The sequence below is a fragment of the Gymnogyps californianus genome, chromosome 4 (assembly GCF_018139145.2).
Source record: "Gymnogyps californianus isolate 813 chromosome 4, ASM1813914v2, whole genome shotgun sequence".
Taxonomy (NCBI): Eukaryota; Metazoa; Chordata; class Aves; order Accipitriformes; family Cathartidae; genus Gymnogyps; species Gymnogyps californianus.
In genome coordinates this window covers 33756474-33774060 of record NC_059474.1, presented here as the reverse complement: position 1 = coordinate 33774060, position 17587 = coordinate 33756474, and the positions used below count along the sequence as shown (strand labels likewise).

The 17587-nt window shown below is 36.0% G+C and overlaps 1 protein-coding gene across 1 annotated transcript in view; it reads right to left on the bottom strand.

The window, feature by feature from the left end:
* The window catches only part of ZDHHC2 (zinc finger DHHC-type palmitoyltransferase 2), a 33079-nt gene that overhangs the window by 2756 nt on the left and 12736 nt on the right, over positions 1-17587 (bottom strand). The window contains exons 3-12 of the mRNA XM_050896315.1: positions 16878-16972; positions 13552-13672; positions 12540-12609; positions 10921-10953; positions 5942-6062; positions 5077-5209; positions 2475-2601; positions 2200-2292; positions 955-1064; positions 422-499 (exon numbers count right to left, since the gene is read on the bottom strand). Coding sequence (XP_050752272.1) covers positions 459-499; positions 955-1064; positions 2200-2292; positions 2475-2601; positions 5077-5209; positions 5942-6062; positions 10921-10953; positions 12540-12609; positions 13552-13672; positions 16878-16972 — 944 coding nt within the window. The 3' untranslated portion in view covers positions 422-458. The remainder of the gene's footprint in view (positions 1-421; positions 500-954; positions 1065-2199; positions 2293-2474; positions 2602-5076; positions 5210-5941; positions 6063-10920; positions 10954-12539; positions 12610-13551; positions 13673-16877; positions 16973-17587) is intronic.

Here is a 17587-nt window from a genome sequence, read left to right as displayed (position 1 = left end):
ATAAATCTTTTTTCCTTCACCATCTGATAGACCTTTACCTGCTTTAGCAGACCAAGCTATGATCTTTGTGTTCAGTGTTAAGAACTAACTTCATTTTCAAACTTAGCTTTACAAATATTTGCTGGACAGCTTGAATAGTCACAATTTCATTATCTTTCTAAAGAAAGGGAATAATAATAATATTTTGGAATATTACCTAAAAGCAATGGGTATAAAGGTTAAACTATTTTGCAAACATGACACATCAAGAAATAGAAGGTTTAGTTTAAAACTATGAATTCATGTGCTACTACTCATGGTACAAAAAATTAAATTGAAGAAAAGAAAACAGGAATTGCTTTAGTAATTTTTTTTTTGGCGCATTCTTCAAGTGGTAAGGAATCATGGAATAGCATATTAAGTACAGAGAATATTAACATACCTTTCCTTACATATTCAGATGTTTCTTTTAAGGGAAATTAGGTTTCATTTTCCATGGTTAATGCAGGATTGCTCATACCTTTAAAGACAAAAAAGGGTATTATTTCCACAGGAAAAGGTCTCATGTCTATTTCAGCAAATAATACAACCTTTAATTATCAATCGATCTGAATGTCATTCCACTATTACCAAGTCTATTCCTGTCCTCTGTCCATTACACGGCATTTCACTAGTTGCAACAAGGTGTCATCATATTCTGGTATAAGCAATTTGTTGCCAAAAGAATTATCAGGCTCAGCCTAAAAGATAATTAGCACCACTGGTATCAGTGTTCTCAGTATCTCTTGGTCAGGTTTAACTGGGAAGGGCACAGCAGCTTGATACATGGAACTTCCTCCAAACATGCATTTAAAATAAGCTTCATGAATTTTGGTTCATGAATACAAACCAAGTGACCTTGGTAATTTTTACACTATATCCTCCAAAACTAGTTTATTACAAAACAAATCATTGCAGCGTAAATCAATTCCTTACCGACTTTGCCCTTTTCAGCCTTTGCACTAGTTTCTGACCAAGATGGTGTATCCGTAAGAAGGTGGCTCTGGGAATCGCGCAACGGCTTCGCGGGAAACAGGTGGTTCTCACTGTAATGCCAACAAAAAGAACATTAGTAAACCGCAATAATTTTTCATTATCTTACCACACATTACAAACAGTGTCATACACAGTATTCTCCCTGCCTTACCTTGCTTCTTTTCTGATGAATCACTACACTTTTATCATTACATACATTACACTGTAGTCGTCACAGATGCAAGCGCAATCTAAAAAGCAACTCCCTAGCACACAACAGGGAAACATTCTGCTTTTTTCTTTGACAGCTATTATATATTAATACATGTACTTCAGTTCCAAATGCAGTCTATCCATATTCTCCCCTGCTACAACAAACCTGACATGATAAATAGTGGAGAAAACATCTTCAAAATCTCTTGCCTAATATAAGCTATGGATTACTGGGGTAAGATTTAAAATGTCAATAAACAGCTAGCTGAAACGTAACGTATTTCTTTTATGAATAAAACATTGTCAATACGATTCCATTATCATTTCTTAGTCACATATTCAAGTCTACTATACTTATCACACTCTTCATTACATAAAGGTTGCAAAAAAGTTGTAATAGTAAATACTAAGCTATTACATTTATTTAGTTTAAGGAGCATCTGCATACTTTTCATACTTCAAAGATGTCATGTCCATGAAGAATTAAGAAAGTATGTCCTATTATCAGCAGAAACAAAACGTGCATTTAATATGCAGCTTCCTGTGCTTTGATACAAGTGCTGAGGCCTGGGATTCCCTTATGCGAAGCATCTTTCACCAGATACGAAGACGCAGGCCTCCCCCAAAAGCCTTGCAAGGTAACGCATCCATATCACAGGCAGACCGACTAACTGTCTCATACGTATGCAGAACAGAATGTTGCTGATGCTGAATGTTAGGCAGGTGTGGAAAATTCAGGTCCTAGGATGCCACTGAACCGAGACAAAGCATATCGGGGGGAAAAACCCCCCACCTTATTTCCATAAATTTAAATATAAGTCTGAGGATTAGCTGAATTACAGCTTAGCTGTTTAAAATTTGACTTGTATTTATTAATAGGATACTCTTCATTTGCTTACCACTTTTAAGTATCTTATACATGGTTCTATTTATATGTGCACAGGAAAAAATAGACTATCAACTATTTGAAATGAGTAACAAAAAGCAGATTACTTTTTGGATGTTGAATTAAGACCACCAGGTGTGGAAGCTTGCTCAGGATCCTGATTAACAAGGCAAGTTGGGAAGGAGCAACCATCCCCTAGACTGAAAAATTCAGAATTAGTGTCATACGTAAAAAAAAAAACAAACACCAAAGCCTTCGAAGAACTGTTTTTTCTGAAGTGAATATTACGGCATCTTACTTCAAAAAACTAACCACCCCCCAAAACCCTGTGGATTCTGATTATTCAAGTTTCAACAAATTAAGCATTAAAAACTGAGTATACCTTGAAAACACAGGCAGCAACCAGTATTTCTTCTCATCACCAAACACCTGCCTTAGGTTTTTGCTGAAGCCCAAGCTAAAGCCATTCTTGTCTGTTCTATGACGAAATATGGGAGCTCTGAATACCTCTTAAGAGAAAAAAATTAATTAGATCTCTTCGCAAGACAGCATGTTTAAGTTTCACACCGGTATTTAGGCAATTGCACTTATGATACCATCATCGAAGAGGAAAGGCTATACTGCCCAAATGACTGAGAAAGCTAGTCCACTCATGAAAGCCAAAGTCAGTGCTACACAGTCACTGTGCATGCAGAGGAAGTCCTATGGCTGAGGAAGGGTGGAAGTCACCTCCACCCTCCTCTCTAATCAAGGCAAGGAAGAGTGAGGAACTCAGTTTTTAAGAAGGCGTGATGTTATATGAAGATTTCAGCATGTGACTATACCACAGAGAGTGTTCAAGAAAGAAAAGCCTACACAAAGAGTTTACTACAGAAAGAGTAATGGAAAAGACAAAAAGCTTAACCTACTTCAGTAGTAAGACTAGCTTTTCACACCCTGGGGTATGAAAATATTGTGTGTTTTTACAGCTGCATAAAGAAAGCACTTGACTCGTAGACCCAGATTATTCCCCATGGGCATCCAACCTAAATTTCTGGAAAAGAGAGCTACATATAGCTTCAAGTGTTGCAAAGTGCCTGAAGCAGAAAACTCATTCACTTTCCACCAAGTGACTGATAGCCATTTAATTCCCTTAATTAGCTATATATAGTAGGCAAACTACGTCCTGACAGCACAGCTCTCACAAACCATGCTGGAACCATGCAGAAATCATCCTTCTGCAGTAAATCCTTAGCTATGAACTGATGGAAATGACCTTCAATATGCAGTATGCATTAGTTACAAGGTGTTTTAAAGAAGAGGGAAGGGAAAATAGAGATACCCTTTTAGATGCCCAGGTTAGGCTAGGAAAACAGCTTCCAGGATGATTTAAGCACAATCACTCTTAAAGCTGTCATGGCTTCATTACCAAACTATTGCATGTTCCGGGTTTCACATATGAAGCAATTTCCCAAAGTAAAATGGGAAGAAGAGACAAACTGATCTTTCTGAGTAGCTTAAGTGTACAGAAAACATGGTATATTACCTGCATGGAATTCAATTTCTTTTAAAAACATGAAATATTGAATTAGAAGTGTACTGGATTATGGTTACCTTTGAACAAATTTTTTTTTTTTGCACTGAACCGATAAGAACAGTTTATAAACAGAATACTTAATTATTTCTGTTCATTTAAGCATCATTAATAAAACTTTTCTCCACTTATAACTCGATTGACCAAATTTTTTCTGACACTAATTTCTAAGTAGATGATTTTTCAGAATACTGAAGAAACCCACAAACCCTAGAGAAATCTTAAAGTAAACAAGCTTTCTTCCAATGATATATATTCAAAGTTTTCCATTAATCATCTACATATTAGTAAATCTGAAGAGAACTGGAAAAAACACGTCAATTCATTGGCTTACTCTAATTCATCTTATATCAACAGAAAAGCATTTAGAGATTTAGAAACTTTAATGAATATATTGCATATTGGTATTATTACAGTCCAGGATACAGTATAGAACAGGCACGCAAATCTTCTGCACCTCCTTTTATTTATTTATTTTTAAAGATTTGTAACCAGACAAACATGCATCCAGGTGGTAGGAAATCCTGGTTTAACACTGATATTCAATGCAGTTATATATACACTCCAATAGTAGAGGCACAGGCCATCTTTTTTGAGGTTTTTAAAATTATTTCGTAACACAGAGTCCTTTCTATGCACCTATGATTATGTGGTAGACAGGACTTGCAACTGTGAAACCGCCCTTCCGATCTCTGTGTTCATTTACTACTAAATATAGAAGCACTGCCTTAAAGTCTCTTCTTCTGTATCAGATCATTCTCTGACATTGGCTCTTTGTGCTTATGCATGTTGATCAAACCTAACACCACTGGGGCCACAAGCAGCCTGCCTTCCAGATTTCTTTTTTCCTCTCTGTGCCTCCAGTACAGGCACAGTTTTGGAATTAATAACTATGCCTTTCAGAGCTTTTAAGCAAAATCGTAGCTGAATTGAAGAGAGGAACTTTGGTTCCGCAGGGGGCACGGGTGGGAATGAAGCACTGGAGCCACTGCCCTGACTGAGGGCATCCACATCAGAGGACTCTGACCTGGGGGCTGAGAACGCCCAACAAGAAGCACTTGTGCGAGCATGCATTAGTGCATGTAACATTTATTACGAAGTGATCTCAATTTCTTTTTTTTTTTTTAATTTATTCAGTTTCTGTTAACAAGCTGTGGATGGGAGGAAGTAGGAGGAAGAGGATAAGTTCATTAATAGCTTGGCCTCTTGGGGCAAGAGGAAAAGAGTCAGAATTTCCAGGGAGCAGCAGAACTGGGGAGTCAGTACTGGACATTGCCAGATCTGGGCACTTCCAACCAGGATCCAAGGAACCTATATAGGATTGCCCACTTTCTCCATTACCCCCATACATATAATATACACTTATTATTTATTTTTTGCTGTCAAACACAGAAGCATTAAATCTGCTTACCTAATGTAGACTTATTCTTGCTGACAAGCCAACAGTGATACCCAAAGAGAGAAGACAGACTGACAGAAAACATAGCTGCAGCAAAGAATAAAAACATGATGTGGAACTTGGCTTGAGTATCAGGAAGGCCATTCTAAAAATAAAAAAAAATTATGCCGTTAGAATTGGGGAAATAGCTGTTTAATTTGATTATTAATAATCCTCTATTCAGCCAAATCAAATTCAGTGCAGACACAAAAGTACCACACAACAAGAGTCTGAATAAATGAATTATACACCTATGTACAGATGGCCATGCCATGAGGTTGCTGACAGCATCTAAGTTAAAGAAACGGGCCCTTTCTTGAGAAAGTATAAATACTGGCAACAAGAATCTGAAATTTGGATCTGAACTTTGAAGTGTCTTTTAGTGAAGAATAATTTATCTTTACAAGAATTGCCTTGTTTAATTAGCCTTTTCAGAATACTTATATTATAGCATAAATATTGCAAATATAAGAAAGTAATATCCTAAGTTGTGAACTCAGATAATCATAATTAAAATACTAGAAAATTTCTCTGAAGCTTTTTCATAGCATAGCATTAAAGGAAGTTAACAAAACCTATCCATAATATAAATTCCCTTGTAAAATGTTTTCTAAATAATTGCATACTTGTTCTACGCAGCTTCAAAATAATGAAGAAATAGGTGAAATTTCATAAACTATGATAAACAGAAAAAAATAGAGGGCTACAAGTATTAGGTAAACTTTTGTACCTCATATTAGGAGATACTAGATTACAACGTAATGCCTCAGAATCTTAGACTTCTCGCACAGTGGTAGCTTCACACACTTAAAGACAGTATGTAGATTAGGGTACTTACTGTCCAAAACTTGATAAAATACTGTAAATCCGTTGCAGCAATGAACAGGCAATACAGGAGCGAGTAAGCCAAGAAGAGAAGAAAAAATTTATAATTGGAGAATCCTACACAGTTGTTCACCCTGGTAATAAAAAAAAGTAAAAGTAAAAATGGAATGTAATGAAAAGTTATTTTCTTTGCTTTCATCCAATTTAAAATTAAACTTATTTACTCTAAAAACATTAATATCAGCATGTAAACCAAGTTTTGCTTCCTATCTCTGGTGCCTCAAGCTACTGAAACGTATTTAGCTTCAACTCCCAAATTTGTGGAGCAATTCTAACCAAAACCAAAAACAAACCACCACCACCACCACAAAAACCCCAAAGAACTTTACCAGATAATACCACTTTCAATAGCTTACTGAAATTGATTTTTCACTTATGGTATGAAATCTGTTCCCAGCACATCCAATGTAAATGTGACTGCAGTTACAGTTACTTTTTCAGTTTGTAGGTAAGTTTAAGTATCCATGTTTTACCATTAGGCATACTGCACCTAACAACTGGGACAGCCAAGAATTTGAATCTCGACTGAATTTTGCAAGAATAAAAGCAGTCTCATTTAATCCACATCCTCCTCCATTAATCATACTACATACTAAAACTTCTTAGTAAGATTCTCAAACTTAAGAGTATTCATAGGAGATTCCTAAAAATATTTACATTTATGTAAAATAATGAGAGAAATACTACTGTTGAATAAACAGAATACGTTCCATATCAGTGACAACATGACAGGAAATAAAGCTTTAGGAACATGTACATACACATCCAAATGTTAAAATAAATCTCATTTTCTCATTTTTACTTATTGGCTTCAAGTTCACCTGTTTCCATTTTTAAAGAATTTATACATGATAATGAGCAACTAGCATACACTATCATCAGAGAGACATGATGAGGGTACATTTAGTACCATAGCAGCTTCCCGTTAGAGACAATATATTAAGTATTATGAATTTTAGAGCTCTATTAAACATGTAATGATATCACATCCACCAAATGAAAAATATTGGGAGTGCTGCCCGTGGACAGTTTATTGGTAAACAGCTTCCTCTTTCTTTTATTTGGTTGCATTAGGAAGCTAACCAAAGTTATCATTGCCCTGCTAACTTTGACATAACTCTCCATATGAGTTTAAAAAAAAAAAAACAAACCATATACCTTCTTTAACTAATTGATATTGCTGTCAGAAAGATCAGCTAATTAAGAGAAGACTACATCCATGAAAGCACTTGTATGTTGAAAAATAATTCTCAAAAAATAAGAACGCGTGGCAAGTCTCAACTTTAGCTTCTGGAAGCACAGGACAAGTTATTGCAACTATTCTCTTCTTTAGGGAGACAGTGATGGTAATGGCAGCATACATGGTAATCAGAATAGGGTAAAATCTTAAAATACCAAATAAACTTTCACTGTACACTACTGTTACCCATCCTCAGGGTGGATAGGGGTTTGTTTGTTTTGTTATTGGTTTTGTTTTTACAAAACATGCCACCTTGGCTAAACGTTAAATTTAGCATCGCCATTTAAACATGCAGCAATAGCTAAGCATCTGTATTAACTACAGTTAAGAAGGACTCACAACAGATTGTTCTAATTAAAAAAAACCAGAAGTATGTTTCTAAGCTCATCATGATTCTTATTGGAAAGTAAATTTACAATTCTCCACAGTGAAGTGTTCTTTTTCATTAAATATGTCAAAGTAAGCAATTCCATGATAAACTGCAAGCAATTCAGATTCAAGGTTTCTATGATAACCCTATTTTCCTTTCATGGTATTTATTTTAGGACAGTTTTTACTTTATGACACCATTTAGTGTGAGAAAAGAAATATCAAGTGAAATGTTATTCCCCAAAGATGAAATTTCTTGAATCAAAGACAGATTTCTTTCTCGTCGTTCTTTTGCACTACTGCATACGGTACACACATTAAAATAAACTTTCATAAATTATTCCACTCCCTTCAATTTTGACAAAGCCCCAAACTGAGGAGTCCTTTCTGGAAGGGAATAGTTCATCAGAAGATTGAAGAGAAAGTAAACACAAAGGTTTTGTAATTGTATTATTTGAACATGTAGTATCAAATCATAAAACCCAAGAATGGTGGTTAGATTTGAAGTCTAACATTTTTGAGGAAGAGTAAAACTGGTAAGTGTACCGACAACTGGCTAAATAATGGTGTGCTACTGCAGTGAAACATTCATACAGAAGAACAGTCCAGGTTAACAATCTGGATTACAGATAACATTTAAAACATTTAATTTTGAAGTACAAAAACAGGAGATATCCTTTCTGTCTTAAGAGTTAGTTTACTGAAAATGCCAGGCAAAGAAATAACTTACAAGACACTGAAGGTGATGCAACTCAGTTAACAAAAAGCATGACAGAATTAAGGAGATGCTAAATTCTTTTCAGATGACTCAAAAGACAAAGGAGAGATGTTTCAAATGATTCCTAAGGTGTTCCTAATGCACCTTGTTAGTATTAGAGTTGTTATATACAAATTATATTTTTGGTGATGCCTCAAGCCATTGCATTCCTGCCTGCAGCTCCATCTATATATAGTATGAGTAGCAGCAGCACTAGCATAGAAATCACTAATGCTTTTATTTCTGCATCACTTAAACCTTTTAGAGTAGTTAGAGGGCAATCAGCATTAAATATTTCCGTTTATCACAGCACTTCCATTAGCGCAGGAGTGATAGCCAGAATAAAGCCTCCCAAAAAGCAGAAGACAGCTGATCTGGGGCTAGGACATGACTACCGTCATACTACCTCTGCCTTCCAAATGCTTCATCTTACTTTCCCTAGGTTATTTTTACCTGTCCTCTCTCCAGAAATCCTTCTCCTAACAGAATATTAAAATAGTAGTAATTCCCATTACTGTTTCCCTGCTCTCCCTCAGCATCACATGGGTTCTTTCCTCCTTCTTTCCCACCAAACTTGCTCCCACCAAAAAATTCCAACATGAAAAGCAAAGCAGGACCTAATGATGTTTTCAGGGGGACTAAAACCCATCCATTATACTGATTTGCACCCTTACTTTTGTTCACAAAATAGCCATATGATATTCCCCACAGAACCCTTGAACACGTGTCTTTGAAGGAAACTATAAAGTTTGATCAGCATCTGTGCAATATTTCAAAACTCTCTTGTCACTTCCACATAGTTATTTTTTTCAAGGTAAGCAAGGAACTGTGGACATCCACTCAAATTAGGAAAAATAAAGCAAGACAATACCTCTTTTTCTAGTGCATTTCTGTTACTTGGAGTACAAAAGGAACAATTCTCCATCAAGAAGCGTTACACGTCTTTCAAGTACCTTCCCCATTTCTGTTTTTTCTTTTTGTACCCATTGCTTATTAGATTAAAAACAATGAGCAATGTAAATACTCTCTCAAACTGGGTATGTTTATGTTGTTTGGATACGAAGAGTCTGCAAACAGGTAAAATAAGCAAATGCTACTGAGAGGAAAACAGAGTTCATTTTTCTAGAAGTCTATGCCCTAGTGAAATACCACTTCACTGCCCCTTTACATAACACTTAAGTGCTCAGTTTATGATTTGTTATTTGGTGCAATGGATTTTTATTCTGAAATTGAAGTTTACATGAAGGACGTTTTCATGTACTATCCTAAGGCAGGACAACTCAAAAAATCCCAAACAGACCATAAACCTTATAAGAAGTGTGTATAATACTGAATAATAATAGTAATATTGAGACTTTTCACTGACATTTTGTCAGGAATAGCCTGACAGCTATTTTTCTTATAGCCGCCTACAAGACAGCTATAAGAAGGCTGAAAAAAGGAAACAGCCTTTTTTCTTACAAGAAATTTGTTCCGCATTCAACTGTTATATCTGGGTTTTTTAAGCAGCACACTACTAACACTACACATCATCAAGTTTCACATGCTGATATCCCTACAGCAAAAAATATACAGGAAGTAACTCTACCTTATATTGTTAAATATTTCTTTCAATTGTATCTACCATGCAGGTGCAAAATAAGGGGAGATTCTTAAATCATATTGCATTATGTCAGAGGCTTTAGTCAGGACCAAGACAAACAGGAGGAGCCCAGCACCCCTTCCTCCACCAGGACAGAGTCTCCTCTGCCCAGGAATTTGATTTAAGAAGGTCAAACTAGCCGCTTAGAACCATCTACCATTCAGTTTGTCCAACGCAGGAGATTCTTCTTTTCTGACCAGTTTCATGTGGTGAAGAACTGCCATCGACCACTCAATCCTCTTAACTTGGACCTTACTAAACAATTACCTTTAATTATTTCTGTGAGATACCTGCCAAACTGACATAAAATCAATTACACATTCTGTCTACCCACTGGTTCCAAGGGCTGCTGAGAAGACAGGAAAACAAAACCACTGCGCAGGCCGACACCACAGCAAAAGGAGGGAGAGTGGGAGGGAGAGGGGAGAAAAAATGAAAGAAAACAAAGAACCCATAAAACTAAAAGAGCTAACTTGCTGTTTCCAGCAAGCCCACTCAAGCTGTCCTGGGAGCTTCAGTAAGGGGAACAAGGCACAGCCCTTCCCTTTGGTTTTTAATCTAGGGTAGTATTTCATCATTCAATGCAACTAAGCCACAGTAGTACTCAAACTCAAAGTCCATGAAGAAAAGATGCAATTCTTAGAAGAAGTTCTCTTACTGACCAAAAGTCCACTTCATCCTAACTGTAAAAACATGGTGTTACCTAACTCAAAGGTCTAAAAAATGATATATGAACTTCTTTCCACATGTCACAACTAGGAAAAGAGGACATACAGTAAATAACTCCAGTGGTCCTGCAAGACCAGTAACTTCACATAAGCATCTAACTCTAGGAATAGTGAAGCATCACCTTCATAACAGGCCCCTCAAGAGTTTATTTTACCAAATCAGAAGGTAAGAAAAGAAAGCCAATAGTACACTCACCAAGGGCAATGATGATCCATTTTCAAAATGCATCTTAAAAAAACCCCAACAGAATTCCAAGCATCGCAAAAGGCAAAAGAAAAAAAAAAGTCAGAAGCACAGTTACGTGTCAGATTCAAATTATTCACATACAGATTAAGAATTACCCATATGTACTATTGGTTACCTAATCTATTTAACAAAGATGTCTATTTAAATTCACACAATACAGTTTACCTACAAGTAAACTGTAGGTAACCCAAACTCAAAACACTTGTTCTATCAAGACCTTAGCGATTTAAGAAAATGCAATCTAGAACTTCAGCATTAGGATATGGTCCTTGTTCTGAATAGGTTTTTCAACTATTGTTTATTCTCTGACAGAGCCTTAGAAACTGAGCTAATTCAATTATTATATACTTAGTGATACAACTAAATATATTTCCAAGTACATGATTTGCTTTTATAGAAATATATACAGATGCACATGAGGTTTTTAAGAACTTACCTTGTATGAAAAATCCCAAACATTTTTGCAATTAATCACTCTCCATTAATAAAACATGCACAAGAAAATCAGATATAATTGAAGCAAGTGAATTTTGACAAGGTAAGGACAAAATTAAGGTATTGTGCAAAATATATTAACTAATAGCATTCTGCAAATTTCACTCACATTTCATAGGGTAACACAGGTCACCCTTTTTCTCCACCCTGCTCAGACATGAGAATGTTCCTATCTCACATTGCAACCACCATCCCATACAACACAACCAAGATCCTCTTTCTGCCTCAGTTACTCTTTCAGTGCCTCTGCTGTTTTGCTGGACAAAAGGGAAAGTCTTCTCTGCCTCACAATCATGTTGGAAGGTTTGATGTATTATCAGTTGAAGAGTATTTGGAACAGCCTTAAAGCTAAGAATAAGTCAACCTTTGAGGAAGCCCCTTCTCTTAAAGTTAGAAATTTAAATCACTGGGGGGTAAGAGTGGAGAAACACACAGACATCCAAGCTAACTGGAGAAAGGTCAGAGAGAAGAACAGCCGAAAGAAAGATTAAATTAGAAAGCAATTAGACTTCTGGGGAATATGGAGGTGAACTTCCTCTTGTGTTAGACAAACAAAAACTTTATTTTACGGCTTCAGTTAGAAATGGGGGAAACTTGGTTGTTTCTTTCTTTAAACAAAAATAACCTGCAAGTTATCCAGTGAAAAATAGGATATTAAGTTTATTACCTCGGATAAGATGTAAGTGACATCATGATTAGATTGAGATGGGTAGTGATCTTTATTCAGATTCTAACAAAAGAAGCAAATTTTTGTTTATCAGCTATTTTTGGTTACATTCTTAAGGAAAGTTCTTTATTAATATTTGTAATTTTTAACCATTATGTAAAGAATGTGTAAGACCACGTAATCCATGTTGGCATCAAGAAAGCCATCAAATGAATTAGAGTAAGTTACAAACTTCCTTAGAAATAAGTAAATAAAAACTAAATCTGAAAAAAATCTAAGGAAAAAAAAAAAGCTTATCTGCCAAAACATTAAACCTGAAAAATCTATGCATAAAAAATAAAAGCTTCTGTGTCAAGGAAAAAAATCCATTAATTCAGAAAACCACTTATTTAAAATATTTTCTTACTTGTCGCATACAGAACAGTGATGGCAACGATCTGGTTTTACAAGATGGCATCTGTCACAGTATCTGATTGCTAAAGAAAAAAGTTCCAAGATTAGATCTCAATGTACAGTTACACATTTTGATGCCTGAAGTCTGCGCAAAACTAAGTACTAGCAGCTCAGCCCAGCAGAACCCCCAGGAAAGCACTTCAGCATGATCAGAAGCCGTTGCAAATATTGAAGCATTCTTTAAGTACTTGCAATGCTGAATCCAGTAGAGTGAACCCAAAAAGCTCAGTTTTTGCAATCTCTGCTAATCATGCTAATCAGGGTTTTTTCTTCCAAACCCCTCAGCTCTGCAAAACAACCAATGAACCAACAAAATCCACAAAATCCTTACTAGACTGGAAAACCTTTAAAAACTGTTCAACAAAATAGCTATTTTAAGCTATTATTCTAACAGCTTTTATTTACTATACGAGATTATCTGTTGGATTTGCTTAGCTAGCCAGCATTCACAAACTTATAATATCAGTAGGTTAAGAGTAACTCTTAGTTTGGAGGAACTTTTGTTCTTGCAACTGAACAACCAGCAAGTAAAACAGTAACAGTTTCTTACTGTGATCTATCTAGCTATACATGACATGCAGATAGTGATTTATTATTTTTTAATTTTTTTTTAACCTATGAAAGAAGAAATCTGTGCAGTTAAAGATGGCTACAGCCTCTTCTGCAGTTTGTTAGCATTACCAGTTATTTGTTAATGTCAGTTTGCAAACATTTAGCAAGGCATTGTCAGTCTATTTTAAAATCCTAAATTGTACACAGCAATTTACTTCCCAACAATCTTTCCACTGAATAAATGTAGCTGCTTAAAACTACATTGAAGTTAAGTTGTTGAGTCACTTTGTTATTTTATGAAATATGAAAAGCAGTTCTCCCCTACAGTCCAAACTCTTGAAATTTTTTTTTTTATTAGTTTAGGTACTACATCAAGACACCTTCCTTCAGTGCTCTCCTAAACACCTATTTACCTCCAGACATTGTCCGTGTATAGATAGGAAGATCCTTGGCTGCCCGTCTTAAGACTTCTTGCTGGGATTCACCTCTAGGCTCCCTCTCTAGGGATTCCTTGTCTGAATATGATAGATGAAACTGGAATAATTTTTAAAATCAAAGATATGTTAGCGAATTTCAAATTAAATAAGTATCTGTAGAGATGTAAAGAGAAATAAATATTCATTATATAAAGATGGATTAACAGCACGTACGAGGTATTACAGCAAATAACCCAGTGTTCCTAAGAACACTAACTTAGTTTATGGCAACTGAAGACAAAATTAAAATCATTTCTGATCTGGTATTGATGCAATGCTGAATGCTTCTAGAAGTAATAAGCGACACTTCAAGAGGAGGATCAAGAGCTTAATATTCCCTTGAAAGGTCAATTAATTTACTTCTGTAATACTAAAGATTAGCTAGTGAATATAAGCTAGGGATGTCAGTCTTTAACTGAAAGAAAATACGCTACTAGTAATAGCAGAAGATAGCTTTATTTCTCTTCTGGTGTCTGGCATTTTCCCTTTTATTCTTTGCCAGTGGAGAGTTGCTGTTCTCTTCATGCAGGTGTTAGGATGTGTTTTTACTTCACAGACTGGCTAAGAGAAGGAAGAGATAGGTGTCCTGTATGACAGAATAATCACGTCTTAACATCTTCCTGCATAAAAGGACAACTTCTGTCACTGCCCAAAACGGCAATAACAAACATTGCTCTAGTAAGAGCTGAAAGAGTAAAAATTACTGGAAGAGATGCATGGTATACATGAAGTAGTCCAAAGTCTTTAGACTATACTCTGCAACACAGCAACATAGTCACCTTTGTCACTGTAGCTTCTAGAAATGGGCAGATGCCAAAGTCTTTGGTATCTCCAGCGGAGAAATAGGATACAAAATCACCTCTGAAAAGAAGTCCTAGAAGTCCTTATTGTGCAGGAAGAGTGTCTGTCTCTAACCTGTACTAGAAGCAGAAGCCCTCTGCATAGCATTTATGTGTACAGAAAGGCTAGTCATTACAACAATACTAAATTTTTTCCTAAATGAAAGTGATGCATGTAAAACTAAGAATGGAGACAGAAACCTACAGTTAGGAGCCTATTTGCACCTCCATAGAGAAGGCACCACTCTACCTTCCTAATAAAGCTCACAATCTTCCAGCAGAACCTGGAGGTTCGCTGTTCAGCATGAGTTTCTCAAGTCACCTTTCATTTTTTCCCTAGCAAGAATACACTCTTGCCAACACCTGAATTGATTTATATTGGGATACACAGGATTTCTCACTGTAGAAACTTGATTCAGAATACTTTTTTTTTTTTAATGCTTCCTGTTTGATGTACGCAGAGCTATTGCTCCATCATTTTGTATGGCATCTCAGAGCAGTCCTAAGTCTACAAAACCTTCCTGCCTGGGAAACCTTCTTCTCTCCCACCTTCACGCAATGCTTGTATATAGCTGGTACACAGAGGTACAGAATGGCACACACTAAAGTGAAGTCCCTCAAAGTCTCTTAAAGAGAAACTGCAGCCCGAACTTCAGTGCTTTCCATATGTGTAAAAAGTTGAAATAAGCTTAAAAAGAAATATATAGGCTGTGTGGTTTGCACCAGCTGCAGTATTCATGAAAGCAAAACGCAAAAGCTTTATCTGTTTTTCAGTCTTCAAACGAGTATTTGCTATAGCTGCTAAGTCAGTGAAGTTGAAAATACACCCTTTTACATTTACAGACTTCATCCTAGAAACTGGAAGCCAAGCGGTAACTTAACATTACAAAATACCCTAATTAAATTTTAAAAATACTGCTCTAATAGACTAGGAAAAAGACATGGAACAACAAAGATGTCACTTACTGCCAGCAACATTGTGTAAATTCAAAGAACACAGAAACACCACACACTGCTTTCTATTACCCAACTTCAATACTTTTAATATCCATTTGAAGTTCTGCAGTAGCACTGTATGACGGCTTTGGAATCCCACTATAATTACTAAGGATTTGTCAAAATGTTTTGGAAGTCTTTTATTGGCATCAGCCCAGTGATTTGAAAACCCTTCTAATTATCACTACAGTCACCATATACATGTATATATTTTGCTATGTAATTACCAAATTAAATAGGTTCTTAATTTATTTCACTCCTCTCCGCCCCAAGCTGTAGTAAAGACCGCAGTGTGAAATTCAAGGAAGATGCCAATTACTTTGAATTATCTACTTGTTTCCACAATTACATATCTTATTAGCGAATGAAAACTATTCAGAAAAGAACGTCTGCACAACACACAGTAGAAATCACAAGCTATTTATTTTGTGTTGGCATGGTAGTTATAGGAGCTAGAGGGATGAGTCCATGCTGAAATAAGTATTGGCTTTATGGATATTTCAAACTCCAGAGCAGCCATAGCATGATTCCTCTTGACCTCAGAGGTTGTGTGACATAGCGCCTACTGAGGACCGTGGGGTTTCCGTACAAAGACAGGATGGAAGAGGCCAAAAAGTTGCGCTGGTTGTACCAAGCTGCATGGGGAAGATTTTCATCAAGGCTATTGACAGTTTTCTTTTTTTTTGTTTTAAATGTTAGAAAGAATGTGAAATTAAAAGAATTAAAAAACCGAATACTGTACTAAAAGCAATTATCTTGAGGCTACATCATGTTGAACATGGTTTTGTATCTCAATATTCTCCAAGACAACTGGATCCTTCTTCTTTAACACTTCTGTACTAGCTGGACTTAGACTTGGTGTATATATTTACTCAGATCTCTTTTCCATGCAGCTGTTCTATACTAGCTCCCTTCCTGCTTAGCCAGCCATGGCTTCCCAGCATCAGCTTAGCTCTTGTGCGCTCAAGCCACAACCCCCAAGTTCCTTCATAACAAAACAGATGCGGAAGAAGCTTTAATTCAGAGGACAAGAGACAGATGCTGACAGGTAATATAAGTCTTAAACCCAGGGAAATAAATTTTTTGCCCACATAAAAGTATTATATTCTCATGCAAAGATTTGTGTTGCTAGTTCAAATAACTCATATTTTTCAAGTAGAGAGGTTTTTTCATTCTTAATATCATAAATACTGTCTAACTTTAAAAATATACTAAAAAAACTTTAAAACTTAGAGAAGGTGTAATTTTTTTTGTCTTGGTCATTATGCTGTTTGCAATCTGACTTACTCCTATTAAGAAGCTGTAACTACCATCCATATTTTTCTACACAGTGTAAAACTACATGAGATCAGAGCCTAAGTTATTCAAATACTACAAATCAGGCATTTGACTAGGCTATTTCAGAAACAAAAGTTAAGTTTATCTTACTTCTTTTGAAGGATTCATTGGTAGCGTAAAGATTGTTTTCCAATATGACCAGACGAACAGCATGAAAAATATGTGGTAAGCAACCAGGCACACAACTAAAATCAAAAAGGAACAGAATTAATACAGACCAGTGATATTATAGTACTTACAAACGGATGCTGTACGTATCACAGATAGTCACTCTAACAGATGTAAATACAGAGGCTCTGCAAAAGCTTTGCAACAAAAATACTGCACTGCAACTTTACATGAGACAAATACAGACTGTGTGGGGAAAGTCATGATACAGGCTACATATATTACAAAAGTTTTAGGGGAACGGTTAATAGCGTATTAGAGCCCCATAATTATTTAGCAAGCACTCTCCCTTTACGCCTTTGTTAAATCCTGTTTAACTGATGCGTCTCTGCTTTTTAGCTTTATAAACCATGTAGGGAGACTGCTAGCCATGCAAAAAACCCCAACAAAACCCCAAAAACCTCAACCCCCCCAAAAAAGAAAGAATAGCTACCTAAACCATGCCTAGAGTGAGGGGGGTCTTTGGATATGCATATGATACTTGAGCAGTAACTATAACCATTTAATTTGTTTTGCTAGATTTTTAGGAGGGAGGACAGTAGGGTGGTTTTTAAAAACATGCAGGTTCTTTAAATTCAAATGTTCATTCACTACTTTATATTCTTCACAGCCAGTGATTTATTCTTAGATTT